The sequence below is a fragment of the Tetrao urogallus genome, assembly GCF_951394365.1.
Source record: "Tetrao urogallus genome assembly, chromosome: Z".
Taxonomy (NCBI): Eukaryota; Metazoa; Chordata; class Aves; order Galliformes; family Phasianidae; genus Tetrao; species Tetrao urogallus.
Genome location: NC_136816.1, coordinates 18,657,331 through 18,672,096, shown reverse-complemented (window position 1 = coordinate 18,672,096; position 14,766 = coordinate 18,657,331). Strand labels below are relative to the sequence as shown.

The following is a 14,766-nucleotide window of genomic DNA, read 5'->3' as shown; positions in this document are numbered from 1 at the left end:
TACATTTATCTTAGTGACATCAATTTTATTGTGTGCTCTTTGCTTTGTTGTATCTGGAAAGAAATAGTATCTCATATCTTTTCAAAAAAGTCGTTATAGTAGGGAAATTTTTGATGTCCATCTTTGAAATCCAGACACTCAATGAACAACGCTTTCTAACTTATTAACTCTGTTGTTCAGTACTGGGCTAGAACAGTTATGCAGTAAGCTAAAGAAGTCTAGGTTTTTTTGTCTAGTGCTTCAGAAGATGGTTCTGCATAGCCTTCAACATGATCAGAGTGAAGCAGCTTTTAAAATACTTAAGAAATTGTATTGTCTTGGTTTGCCGTTGTATATTATCTATCGATAAGTTCTAAAAGATTAAAATGGTTAAAAGTGATTACAAGTCAGTAATCTGAATTGTTGGCACTTCCAGTGCAACGGACTAGAGGTCTACTATTTTAGATCCTAGAGAGTGCTTCCTATTTTTGCAAGACTGCATTTTATCTTAATTTTCTACCTGAAGATGGCATTAAACTGTAAATTATCCTCTTCTGTGAATGTATTCAACTATAATGTTGTTTCACACCTCTTTTGTGTCTCTTTAGGTTTCTGAATGTGGCTGGCCAGCAAGACGAGCACCAAATCTTCAGAATCTTTACAGTATATGCAAGAACATGCATTTATGGCTGAAACAGGACCAGAAGAATGTTTGCATTGTGCACTGCCTAGTAAGTAGCTAGATATTACCCAGGCATTTTGTTCTTGCCAACTTTAGATTGTGATTAAGAATGCTAGTATTACTTGGGGAGTTCCTGTGATTTTCTTTGCTGTAGGGCCTGGAGGTAATTCCATCCTGCAAGGTATTTAGAAAAATAATTTCCATATATTTTTCTGTTTAGACAGTAAGATAATGTAGCCCTAGCTTGCATGTAATGTAGAAAATATATGGACAGTGCAAGGCAAAATAACTTTTGGGAGAAAAGAATATTTAGTTATTTTAGTGTTTGTTCTACTTTTCATTCTACTCTTCCGGTGAAGCACTTTGGAGAAGAATAGGTAAAGAACTGCAGAAACTGACTATAGAGCATTAATGGTACTTGATTTTGCTGGCATCAGGTTGCCTTGTAACTTCCGATGTTCTTAAATGCATCACTAGCTTTGATGTAGCCTCAAAAATGCAAGTTAACTATGCATAAAAAGCTACCTCATGTTAAACAAGAGAGAAGAGCAGTTTTAAAAAATTGTTTGTAAAGCTTGAGCACATGAGGTTACCGTCATGTTTTCTTATGAAAATTGAATGTAAAATACATATGCCAGGGTCTTGAGTAGCTCCTATGTATCTTCAGTAGCATTTTGTTCTGCATAATAATCTGGGGTCATTCAGTGTTAGTCATCCTTGAAGACTCATAGTTTTAGGGGTATGTTAGAATAAGATCATTTTGAAGGAACTTAAGGGCAAGCAGATCTGAAACTTAAATGCTGCAGCTTCTTAAATGTAGAGTCCTGTAGTTGCTGGGATTGGAAGACACTTAAAGATCATCCAGTTCCGACTCCTGCTCATTTCCAGCAGGGTTGTTACCCACTAGAACAGGCTGCCCTGTTCTGCTGGGCAGAACAGAGCTGCATCTGATCTGGCCTTGAGTGCCTCCAGAGACTGGAAAGGTGCTGAAGTGTTCTTATGAATAACTGTATTTGACCCATGTTTGAATAAACCCTGTTAAGATAATTGCTGGAAAAAGCTAAAGTATATTTACTTTTAAAATGCTTTGGTCAAAAAACTGATCCCTTTTGTCAAGAATTTGGGACAAATATTAACTTTTAGAACTTTAGTGTTTTCTGATAATAGTTTTTTTTGTTGCTACCTTAATGATTGCTTAGGCCAAGGGTAGTTTCTCTGTAACCAAGCCCTACGTCCTTTAAAAACATGAAAGGAAAACCTGAAATTCTCAATGTCTCATCTCTGCATGAAGAGTTCCTTTTGTTTTTGTTATGCAAATTATCAAGTTTCTTTCTGAAGATCTGTCATCAGATTTGTTTGCCAGTGAATAAAATATTATGCATTTTGAATGCTGTCATTCTGTTTATGACATAATCTTTAAAATCTTACTCATTTGCTCTAGCTTCATTACATGGTTGCAAAGAGTTAGCTGTTATTTGTTTGTCAGCCTGTTTGTGCTATGTTTTTCTCCTCTCAGTGTGATACTTTTTTTTTGTAATTATTTTGTAATGCTGGTGAACATAACTCACTGTTTGCTATGCTGATTGGTGGTGTTTTTCTTCCCCTGTACTCATTCATGTTTTGTCCTAAGCATGGGCTTCTCAGTGTAGGGACTGTGATTCTATTGATCCGTGAAACTTCACAGAAAGGCCTGGTCTAGCCCATAGAATCATAAGCCAACATTGGTTAGAAGTGACTTCTGGAGATTGTAGGGCTGTGTCTTTTGCTCTGAGCTGAGCTGACTTCCATGTTAGCACAAGATGCCCTTAATTGGGGCATGCAAGTTACACCAGCACTGATAGTTAGGATGACTAGTAATCGCCTGGATTTGAGGGAAAAGGCTGTTATAACAACTTGAGAAGAAAAGTTTTCCTCTTCGTTTCTACATACATATGCTAAATGACTACAAAAAATCTGTTCCATGCTTGCTGGCCAAAACAAAGTGTGCACTAATTTCTGTCGACCACTGACTAAGCTTCCAAATATTCAGTATTTTATTTTTGGGGAGGAATGTAGTATATCCCAGCAGTTCCTGCAGGTAGATTGATATTTTGCTTCCCTTCTGTGAGTGCCCTGGCAAATATTGATCTTAGGCAGTTCTAGACAAAATGTTAAAGAATATAGTATGGTTCTGTTCTTTGGACTTCTCTAGTGCTGGATGTCAATAATGACAAACAAAACTTTAAGGCAGCAGCCAGGAAGCAGGCTATGAAATGGATGATAGTGATAGTAAGATGCTAAACGTCAAACTGAAAACTTTAAGCTAAAAAAAACTTGAAAACTTTAAACATAACCACAATTTATTCATGTCTGAGTAAGTAGGTAATCTGTTGTATCATGTGTATCATGTGGAAATAGAATGAAAACACTTCAGATGAAGTTTTCAAATCCAGTGATCACACTAGAACTTGAGCTTCTTTACACATTACAGATAGATATTATGTTCTTCAGCATCTTCTGTAATGCTTTTTCCACTATTTTTAATAATAAAATTACAATTTTTTTTTTTTGTAGGATGGAAGAGCAGCATCTGCTGTTGTAGTTTGTTCTTTTCTGTGTTTCTGTCGTCTCTTCACTACTGCTGAGGCTGCAGTTTATATGTTCAGTATGAAACGCTGTCCTCCTGGCATATGGCCTTCTCATAAAAGGTATGGTATCAGTCTGCTTGTAGTGCACTACTGAAGCAAGTATCTATGCAACTGTTAATAAGTTACTGTTCTTACAGGGTGGTTTTTAGTATAAATTATTTCGGTAGTGTCTGTGAGCAGCAAAATACTTGGAAAAACCAGTGTACCATAAATCAAGTGGCTCTGAACTTGGTTAGACCTTAATCGCCAACGGTGTTCTTAGCACAGCTGAATTGAATGTGATCCTGTAATGAGGCAGTGTTAAGAACAAAAATAAGAGTATGCTGTCTTAAGTATAAAATCTTCTTCCTCATGTGGAAGGCATCATATTCCATGTTTACTACCTTACTGCTGTAGATTTTAATGTGTCAGAACACTGCAAGTTTGGTGGAAAGAGTAATGAGTCTTTTTCATGTTTGGATAAAAATGCTTTTTTGTTGTTGTTAAGTCAGTAGTAAGCAACAGTGGTTGTAAAGGTGTTTCCTACAAAAAAGGATTAGATCTAGAAATGTGAGAAGTGTGAGGGATTTGTGAAGAGCAAATGACAGGTTATTATGTTGTACAGTTTTACTGAGTATATTTTAAGGGGTCCTGTGCAGAGTAACTTGTATTAATGAATCATAGAATCACAGAATGTCTTGGATTGGAAGAGCCCTTAAAGCGCACTCAGTTTCAACACCCTGTCATGAACAGGATAGCCACCCACCAGGTCAGCTGCCAGGACCCTATGCAAACTGACCTTGAATGCCTCCAGCAAGGGGGTGTCCACAACCTCACTGAGCAAACTGTTCTGGTGTCTCACCACTGTCCCAGTAAAAAATTTCTTCCTAATAACTTGTCTAAATTTGCTTGCTTCCAGCTTAAAACTGTTTCCTCTTATTCTGTTGCTACATGCCCTTATAGAAAGCCCCTCTCCAACTTTCCTGTAAGCCCCCAAGTGGTACTGGAAGGCTGTTGTGAGGTCTCCCAGGAGCCTTCTCCAGGCAGAAGGTCCTCAGCTTTCTTAGCCTGTGTCTGTAGGTGAGGTGCTCCTGCCTTCTGGTCATCATCATGGCTCTCCTCTGCAGCCACTCCAATAGCTGTGTCCTTCCTGTGTTAGAGGTCCCACAACTGATGCAGTACTCCATGTGGGCTCACACGAGAGAGGGGCAGAATCTTAACCTTGACCTGCTGGTCATGTTTCTGTTGATACAGTTGGCCTTCTGGGCTGCAAGTACACACTGCCAGCTCATGTTGGGACTTTCATCAACAAAGACCCCCGAGCCCTTTTCTTCAGGGCTGTTATCGGTATTGGGTGATGTAAAAAGATGGTCCCTGCCATGTCTATTAGCTCCATTAAATACTAGAGGGCCCCAGTGAGGTCTCCCTGAATCCATTCCTTCTCTCATCTGAAAACAAGCCCAGCTGCCTCAACCTGTCTTTGCAGGACAAATGCTAGGGAATGGAGAGCTCTTGTCCTTAAAGAGCTGCCATCGTTGTTCTGTTTCTGTGTCCGTAAAGACAGCTTCCCAGAAGATCTCATCCAGGGTCTTGACAACTTCTTGCTGGGAGTGTATTCCTCAAGATCAGAAACTCAACTAGGGCATTGTTGTTATAGCCTAGACCATGTAAGATAAGCTTTAACCTAGTCCAGTGTGTTAAGTGCTGTCAGGAAGTTCTGAGTAACTAGCTTCAGAACTCTTGTAACTTTAATTCATTTTGTGTAAAACAAAAATAGTTCTCCTACTGGGGTATTGTAAATGAGGCTTTTGGGAAGAGTGGCTAGTTTGTTTTACAAATGGATAATTGTTAGCTGTAGACCTAAGGCAGAGACTAGAGTTGTCTGTAAGGTGGAACACAGGCGATTTATTTCACAGGACTGTATTTTCTATACTGTTTATTTTTTGTTGTTGTGGAGCCATTGTGCTTCTGTGCAGAAATTGTGTTGCTGTCCTTACCTGAAAAGACCAGTTAGGGATCCTAAGTACTTACCCATGTTTCTATTTAGGTCTTCTTTTGTGATACTGTCTCAGATTTTAAAACTGTTTCCCAGCAGTGCTGTTAGATGTTCCCACTGTTTTATTGTCATTTGTTACTGCTCAGAGGCTGAGTATTAACAGAAGTAATGTGTGTACCCAATTCTAGGATTTGCTTCTTTGGCTTCATGAGTACCTTTTTGTTTTTGACAGATACATTGAATACATGTGTGACATGATGGCTGAAGAGCCCATTATTCCTCACAGCAAGCCAATCCTGGTCAGATCCATCATTATGACTCCAGTTCCTCTTTTCAGTAAGCAGCGCAATGGCTGCAGGCCTTTTTGTGAAGTTTATGTAGGGGATGAGAGAGTAACCACTACCTCCCAGGAGTATGACAAAATGAAGTAAGTACAGGTTATGAAAACTGTATGTTTTATTTTTCTGTAGAAAGTTTGTCTTTTCTACGAGAGAAATACATTTTTGGTTGTGCCAGTAGAATAGGAAGCTTCTGGAAAAGCTCCTAAATCCCATTTTAGTTGATCGTGAAAGGTTAATCATGTGCTTATTAAAAAATACATCACGTGGTTATAATAGAAGCATGGAGGTATCTCCACAGAATGGGTGAGTGACAGTGAGGTGGCATATTGCACTGTGGGCTTCAGGAGGAAGAATGGAACAAGACCCTTCATGTATTGTACCCCAGGGATCAGTCTTCCCATTTCGCATGTAGTTGTTGTGGGGATATACCAGCACCACTAAAACTGAACTTCACAGTGCAGTCATGAAAAACAGGAAGCATTCATCAACCATAGGAGCACTAAGGAAAGTGCTTAATGCCACTAGCTGTGGTATAGCTCTTCCGTTGCAGTGCATCACTGCAAGTGCAAACAATGCTGTGCAATTCTAGGTAATAGTCACAGATGGAAGAAAGATGGGTGAATACCAAAGTCCTTCTAACTTTCCTATAATTTTAAGCCTAGTAAAGAGATGTCATCAACTTGTAAAGCGTGAGAATGAAACTGTTGTGGGGTATGTTCACCTTTCTTTTTTCTTTTTTTTTTTTTTCCCTACCATTGTTCCTAAGTGGGAATCCTTAGTAGCAGCAGTGTCATGAAGCAGGACAGCTGCAGTTTCTTTGCACCTTTCCTTGTCCACTATACGAACAGTCATATTCATAATATCTTGTTGGTATTTTCCTTTGCTCTAGCTGTGCTCTTACACACAATTTCTCTAGACTAACAGAGGATATGCTTTTTCCTCAGGGAGTTTAAAATTGAAGATGGGAAAGCTGTAATTCCATTGGGTATAACAGTACAAGGAGATGTTCTCATTGTTATCTATCATGCGAGGTCAACACTAGGAGGACGACTACAAGCCAAGGTAATGGCACATTTAACTGCCTATGTCAAGGGCTTATTTTTCCTTTGTGCAGTTTGTGTTGTAGGTATATTTGGAATCTCAGTAAGTACACAGCTTTATTTACTCTTCTTTTTATTCAAATAAGTGTTTTGTGCCTTGTATTTAGGAATTCAGTTTAACAGGCCTGATATATATGTCCATTTTCTTTGTAGTGCTCTCTGTTGTGATGCTTTAGTAAGCATTTCTACAAATTAGATTTACAGTGGTAGTTACTACATTTGTGTGGAGAGCCTCTAGCCATTTTTCAAATTTTTTCAATCTCATCCAGAAAGGTGCACAGTAGGACAGAACTTCTTAATACTGTATAAATAAGCTTCAACACAACCAAAGGAAAATGCCACTCACTACAGAAGTGGAATTCCAGGGACTGTTCATATGAAACGGTCCGAAAAAAATAAAAAATTTTAAAAAATTGTGTGGTGTTGTACCCTTTTCTTAGAGCCAGTTTATGTTTTATAGCACATTTTCTTACTGGTCTTTGCTCTTCCAGAAATAATGCATGTTTCGTCTTTAATTAAAAAAAGAAAAAAGCTAATATATTAGAAGATCACAAAAAAACTTGAAAACAAAGTCTGTCTTCACATTACTAAAAATGAATCGTATGCCCCTCTCAGAAATTAAACCTCAGGGTCTGTGTAAAAGATTGAAAGATGTAGTGGGAAGTTTAAGATAATCTGGAGCATTGTGGAAATGGATCCAGAGGATTTTCAGACAGTACTACGGTTGGAAAACACATGGGGCAGACATGTTATTACTGCACTAGAAGTTTTTCTCTACATTTTCTTTTAACTTTGTATGTAGGAGTACAAAATCCTGTCATTTGCAGAGATTGAAGGTGGGTGAAAAATTCAGCCAAGGTTAGCTTATTTTTGTTCATTTTCAGTGTCAGTTTCACGGCTAATAACATTAACACCTATTTGTTGTTTTTTCTGACTTATTCACTAATTGGAAAATACAAGAATTCTCTTGTCTGTTATAACACATGGTACATCAACAGTGTTTGTAATGAGCTTGACTGGGAGCTTTGATGCAGCAGTATTCAGTGTGTTCTTTGTGTTACATACAGTAACTTTTTCCCTGAAGCTCTCTGTGTCTGGTCAAATGGTCCTGCCCTCTGCTTAAACGGGCACCAGACCAGGCTGTTCAGGCAGCTTCTGAGTGTCTCCAAGGGGAGTCTGCACAGCCTCTTTGGGCACCTGCTCAACAAATAAGTGCTCACTGATGCACAGGAAAAGGGCACTCTTACAGTGTCCTTCTAAACATGTTACTTCTAAAACTGTGCTGAACAGAGCTGTATCTTTGATTTGTATTTCTTGGTTGGTGTATTGCATGTTGAATTTCTTTGAGTATGTTATTCTGAAAAGTGTAATAAAGGTCATAGCATTTCAGGCTTTACGATGCTATCTAGAAACATTTGACAAACTGTGACAATCTGAGGTTAGTGCAGAGTCACTCCAGGTAGAGTATACAAAGTAGAAAAATGAATGCTGAAATAACTTTTACAGAAATCCTTAGCTTCAGGTTAAGTACAGAACACAGTGTCTCTGCTTGTGAACTTATGTAGTTTCCCTACTTTTTGTTTCCAATAGATGGCTTCTATGAAGATGTTTCAGATTCAGTTCCACACAGGTTTTGTGCCCCGAAATGCCACCACGGTGAAATTTGCGAAGTAAGTTGACACCTTTTTTTGTAGGGAATTTGGAAGAAGTTTTCTTTCAGATTTATCCTTCCAAACCAGCAGATGCGGTTGGGGAGGAGTAGTTTACTTCTCTTGCGATACAGTGAGTTCTTCTGCTTTCTTATCTCAAGGAAGCTGAAGGTCTTCTTCACAAAACAACAAGATTCTTCTAAATACTACTTCTTTAAGATGTACAGAAATCTACTGAAATATGTAAACAAGTACAGCATACTTTTTAGCCCTATACTGAGAGCTTTGAAGTTCTGTCATCTGTTCATCAGCCTCATGAATTAACCTGTATACGTTTCTGCAGGTATGATCTGGATGCCTGTGACATTCAAGAAAAATATCCTGATTTATTTCAAGTCAATCTGGAAGTGGAGGTGGAGCCCAAAGATAGGCCTAGCTGTGAGCAGCTGCCATGGGATAACATGAATATAAAGGGACTGAATCCCAAGATCCTTTTCTCCACTCGAGAGGAACAACAGGAAATTTTATCAAAATTTGGTAATGGATCTCTTAAATATTTAGAGAAGCTGATAAAATTGCTAATAACTTAGTGGTTGAGAATTGCATTCTGGTTGGTTTCTGACATTCCTTTAAATGCAATTTCAAAAAGCTTGCAATGCATGAAGGATTATAATTTGTCCTCCAGTAATAATCTGTGTTTACAGTATAAAAAGCATGATAGAGGTTATCATGTAAGTTATTGCAGATAATGATATTGCAAGAATTCATAGCTCTTGCTTGTTTTAAGGGGTAGAAGGTGGTACGAATGAGCTGTTAATTATTTTAAAACTACTTTACTTTCCCTACTTTAAAATAGGGACCTGTACGTTTCTGCAGGTATGATTGGGATGCCTGTGACATTCAAGAAAAATATCCTGATTTATTTAGGTCCCTATTTTAAACTACAGCATTAATAAATCAAACTTACAGCAAAACACTTACTAGTTTTTGCAGTTGAAATAAGGTTACTAATGCTATATTCAAGCCAGAAAGATTTGGACTTTGTTCTGCCATAGCAATCAGGACCTACAAGTCAGATATCAGCTACTACAACCAAGATTGAGTTTTAGTTTTTCTCTTAGGATCCTAGTTTAGAATCTATTTTTTAGGGAAACCGGAGCTACCAAGGCAGCCGGGTTCAACTGCGCAGTATGAAGCAGAAGCATCCCAACTGGATCTGTCCTCAGAAAGTGCCCCAACTGAGACAGAATCCCCACACAGCAGTGGTACTGATGCAAATAACTTCTTTCATTCTCTGGAATGGAAAGGTACATGTTGATCTCTGAAGTTACCATCACTTTTTTCTTGTATGCCTTCCAGTGAGCACTGCAGTTGTTCCTTAGGTACTCTTTTGCAGTGAAGTTCACTATTTTGTCAGACAAAGAGGAAAAAGGTATTTGAATAGTGAACTGTGCATGCTAGCACATGAAAAGTCAACTTCTTTTGGGTAAACACTAAGTATGTTTTTTTTGTTATGCATAACTTAAGTGCTGACCTATGTTTTTCTTTCTGTGTAAGAATTTTAACCTTAACGGTCTGCAAGGAAACATTTATATTCCCACAGCTTCATTTTAGGCTGTCTAAGAAGCACAAGAAACAAAGAGTAGACGGTGGTGTTCAGATAAGCATGTGCAGACTGAGGAAATGTAACGATGTGGTGCATACGTAAGTCCATTTTCTGGGCTCTCCTCTGCTGGCAAACAGTAACTGCTTGTGTCGCCATCAAATGCTGTCTGAGAATGGGGCAGCAGTTACTGAGCAATGTTCCAAGCCATAAGTGGTATCATGTCCTGCAGTGATTGTCCAAGTCAGTGCTGTTCTGAAAGCGTGAATATTGACTTACATTACGTAGTGGTAAGCGTGGTAGTTTTTCTCATTTTTTTCAAAGTATGCATCACAATTTTCTAATTCTTTGTAGCTAGAGAAGCCCATCTGTTAACTTGGATAATCTGAACTGGAAGAGCGTAGGTGCTCCTTTCCCTGTCCTGTGCAAACAGGTGGTACCTGACAGTTTTTTCCATCCCTCTTTGTAAGACTGTTTACATAAGGATTGATTTCATGTATTCTTGCCATGTAAGTCTGACGTACCTTTGACAGAAGAATTTTAGTAATCCGGTGCTGTTATTTCATTTTATTCAAGAAGGAAAAAGTCCAGAAAGTGGAGTAGATGATAACTCGTCTAAAAATGATCATGTTCAACTGTCTGATGAGAGAGAAGAGAGTGATCCTTCAGATGAGGAGTTCCCTACATTTCCAGGTGAAGAGAGGGCAGTAACTGTTGATGAAGGAGACTCTGTTGCCCCAGAAGGAGAGATGCTTTTTGAAGCTGGTTTTGAAACTCCACCTACACTGTTACAAAAATCTCTCACTGAAGAGAATGTAGATTTATTGGGACTGAATTCCGATACTTCAACAGAGCTGAAACAACCTATCTCAGAAATAAACTCGTCAAGTAATGCAGCCTTGTTGAACAATCTTTTTGTGAGTGGTGCATCACAAGTTTCAGAAGAGCCCACTGGAGATCTCCTTGGGCAGGGAACAGATTTCTTTTTCAGCGGTCAGTCTCAGCATCCACCTGCTACTCAGAAGACATCAGCAGCAGCTGTGTCTTCAGGTATGTAAATTTAACATTAATATTCTGCTGGTCACCTGGTAAAAACTGCTGCCTCTGTTGTGCTTAGGAAACAATTACCACGTTTGATACATACAGTGAAGACATGTTGATCTATAGCAAAAGTCTGACAAAAATTGGCATTTTTAGTACTTGCAGCTGACAGATACTGTACATTATCCATGTATGCTGTGCTTCTAATATCTTATCAGCTTTAATGTAAACAAAAGAGTGTTAACTTTTTGAGTTTAAAGCAGGTTCACCAGTCTTAAAGATGAACAACTTTCCTGTGCAAATGTTACATATTAAATCTTTTTCTAGATCCATAATGTAAGCAGCTTCTCTTGGTAAAACAAGAATTGTAGAAACCAGCAGCTTTCTTGCTCTCCATGTAGAGTGGTTGCATTAGATGTAATAGAGCTGTTCTGCATAGGTCAAAAGGCTGTGTGGTATTTTTGAATGTTAATCAGATAAGACTGCCAGGCAGCTGGAAATCCTGTAGCTTACTGTTCAAACCACTATCATAATGCTACTGCTAAAAGCTGCTTTCTTGTTGCTTTTCCTGATGTTGTTAGCAGGTTTGTATCAGGAAGGAGAATGTTACTCTTACCTAACCTGTATTTAAAACAGTGTTTGTCTTACCCAAACCTTTATTAAGACTTTGGCTTATGGCTTTGGCACTTGATTGAATTTTTGAGAGCAGTAACTTTCAGCCTCAATTTGCTGAAAGACTTCTAGGAGTATTAGTCATTCAGGGTAACTATTACAAGCCTTAGTTATACAGAGGTATATATATTCAGGGCATTTGGGAGATTTCAAATATTTCTTCTGTAGTAATCTTCTCTTGAACTGTGTTACCGTGGTCAGAGAGGAATCGGTTTACCTTTTTTACATAGGCAGAAGTCTGTGAAAGAAGTTTTATTTATATATCTCTGAAAACATGAAGCAGACATGAGAAGTAATAATTTCTCATTCTACAATTGGTTAAGAAGAGAAGTGAGAATATTTGACCATTGTTTCAGCTAGTACATCAAACTCTTATGTGAAACTTTGTGCATATCTGTTGCTGTGCTTCAGTAAGAGTGCTTGTACTAATGAGAGGTCAGGGTTTGTTTCTTGAAGTGTTACTGAGTCCTGTATGATGATCATTGCTTCAGGATGTGCTGGGACACTGTGGCAGGATTATTCTTCCTCATTGGCAAACCTGGCAGGAGTCCCTGGGCCCCTGAGGATTTTGACCATACAGGGCAGCAGTAACAGCAAGATCTTAAGCTGTGATTCCAGCTGACTGTCACGTGTTATCCCATGCTGACTATAAATGCCCTTCCCATTAGTTTTTTCTTCACTGTGATTGCTAAGGAGCTGTTGAAAGTGTTGCTTCTTGTTGGCGTTTGTTCTTGTGTTGATGTACTTTCTGCCCTAAAGCTACCAATGCCTTCGAGTCAAAATGGTAGTATGAATGCTTTAATTGACTTTTTTTTTCCAGCAGTTTAATAGTCTGTTCTGTTTAAATTTTTTAGAGACTTGCATTATATATAACTTTTTAAACAAATATAATGGTTTATGTACAACTGATCTCTTGTATTGAAGTATGTCTTGCATGAAGGAAAATAATGAGATGATTGAATATAGCAGCTTTACTAAGGATTTGTTGAGGACATAGTATCTCAGCCATGCACAGTAAAAACAGCTTTCATGTTGCTATAGAAAGTGTCAGCATCTGGTAACAAAGATAGAATGGTGACTTCAACAGAAAAACTCAGCTGGGGCTCCTTTAGTTGCTGGTGTAGTTCTGCTTTCTGTCTTTGTGCCTGAAGGAGTAAAGTACTTTTTCTGTATTGTTTTTCCTAAAATTTGTTGTATTCTATTTTTTGCTTCTTTTTTAGCCGATCCTTTTGACCCATTTACAATGTCATCTAGTTCTGAGAATTCAGCGCTGTCTGGCCCAGACCTTTTCGGGGACTTCCTTAATTCAAGCACAACATCTACAGCTAATACGTTTCCTTCTAGTTCACTTCCACCTTCTTCCAGTTCAGATTTCCTAAATTTAGGTAAGTGTACTTCCAGTGTTCTGTTTTGCAGCAGTTTCTGCTGCTCTGTGCATTTGTCTTTTGTTGTAGTCAAGGTGGGTTAGCGTTTCAATAGATTTGCTTATTGTGACCACTAGCTCCATGTTCTTGTAACAGATGCACGTGTACCAAGCTGCAAGGTCTTCCTGTATAATATATTGTAATATTTATGATGCAAGGGGATTTCTAGAATTGCTGACCTCCTGTTAGGAGCTAGATTTTCCCCCAAGAGCTCTTAAAACTAAGGGTTTTAAGCAATCACAAATTACAGCATTCTGTTGTCTACATAGCATTTTGAATGTTTTGAGATTTCAGTCTTTCTGAAAGTCTTTGAAAAGAACTGAGTGATTCAAGCAAGCTAGAGTATAACTAGATCTTAAAATACAAGCTGAAGCTATCTGGAACCTTCTTGACCTGCATGTGTCCTGATAATACTTACAAGATACGTTATGTAATGCTCTAATCTTATTTGCTTCCTTTGATTCCTGATGGATTCGTGACGAAGCCTTTTATTCATGTACTTATTCTGAAATCTATTTATCCTTAAACAGAAGGCTTTGTAATACATTGCTTCTTTCCCTATTTCCATCCTACACATGTATGTCTGAAATGTTGTTAAATAGAGCATCTATGCATGCTCATTATTTAAAGAAATATGCCGTTATAAAAATGATGGTGTCACAGAGCCAGAGGTGTTACTTCTTTCATTTTCTTTTGAAAGAAAAGGAGCAACTACATGGTTATACTGTGACCCGTTAGTCAGCATTTATCCAAATTAACAAAAATAGAATTTGTAAAGCTATTTGTCTTCCATCACTCCTAGAAACTAGAGGATAGGAGCACAATAAAAATAAAGGGCTACCGATTAGAACAGGTGTTTTCAGAAGGATGGCAGGATATGTAAAGGAGCCATAAGTGGTTAAGATTTGATGGTATTTTGCTGTGCTTTGGAAATACATAACTCTAACTCAGATGGCACTGATTTCTAAAATATCTTCTTAGCTGCTTAGGATTAATTTTCCTTCATTTATAGAAGATACTCTTTGCAGAGACTGTGATGGGTTAACCTTGGCTGTCTGCCAGATGCCCACAGCTTTGCTCTTGTTCCCTCTCACCCAGAGGAAAGTAGAGGAAAATAAGGTGGAAAAAATTCAGTGACTGAGTTAAAGGAAGATCACTTACCAGTTACTGGGTACAGGCTTGTTTTAGGAAAGACCAGTTTATTACTTTCCCTTCCCCTTGCCTCACTTCTTTCTGGTCTCAACTTCACTCTTCCATTCCTGACACTTCAGCCTCCTTTTCCACACAGAGAGGGATGGGAGCTACTTTGCTGCTGCTGCTTCCTCACGCAGTTACCCTGCATGGGCTCCTCCTTGCAGCATATGGTTCTTCTTACAGAATATAGTCCTTCATGGTTTGCTGTAGCGCACGTCCTTCCCATGCACTGCATTTCTTTACAAACTGCTCCACCATGAGACCTTTCCACACAGTACTGTCCTCCATGAGCATGCAGCTCCCACAGCCCTCCTGCCCCACTGTAGGTTCCATTCCACAGGCTGCAGCTCTGGCCTGGGGCTGCTCCTGTGGGGATGCTCCTTGGCTGTACCTCCTCCAGGCCCCATGCAGTGCTGCTCTGGAGGCTCCCTCCGCAAGCTGCATGTGGAGATCTGCTCTTGTGTCCTCTGTAGGCTGCA

The 14,766-nt window shown here is 38.8% G+C and overlaps 1 protein-coding gene across 1 annotated transcript in view; it reads left to right on the top strand.

Moving 5' to 3' along the window:
* Positions 1-14,766, top strand: part of GAK (cyclin G associated kinase) — a gene marked incomplete at both ends in the record, with an annotated part of 62,036 nt that overhangs the window by 33,141 nt on the left and 14,129 nt on the right. The window contains 9 exons of the mRNA XM_079548061.1: positions 588-710; positions 3,215-3,348; positions 5,496-5,690; positions 6,549-6,666; positions 8,295-8,374; positions 8,697-8,890; positions 9,502-9,660; positions 10,533-11,006; positions 12,890-13,054. Coding sequence (XP_079404187.1) covers positions 588-710; positions 3,215-3,348; positions 5,496-5,690; positions 6,549-6,666; positions 8,295-8,374; positions 8,697-8,890; positions 9,502-9,660; positions 10,533-11,006; positions 12,890-13,054 — 1,642 coding nt within the window. The remainder of the gene's footprint in view (positions 1-587; positions 711-3,214; positions 3,349-5,495; positions 5,691-6,548; positions 6,667-8,294; positions 8,375-8,696; positions 8,891-9,501; positions 9,661-10,532; positions 11,007-12,889; positions 13,055-14,766) is intronic.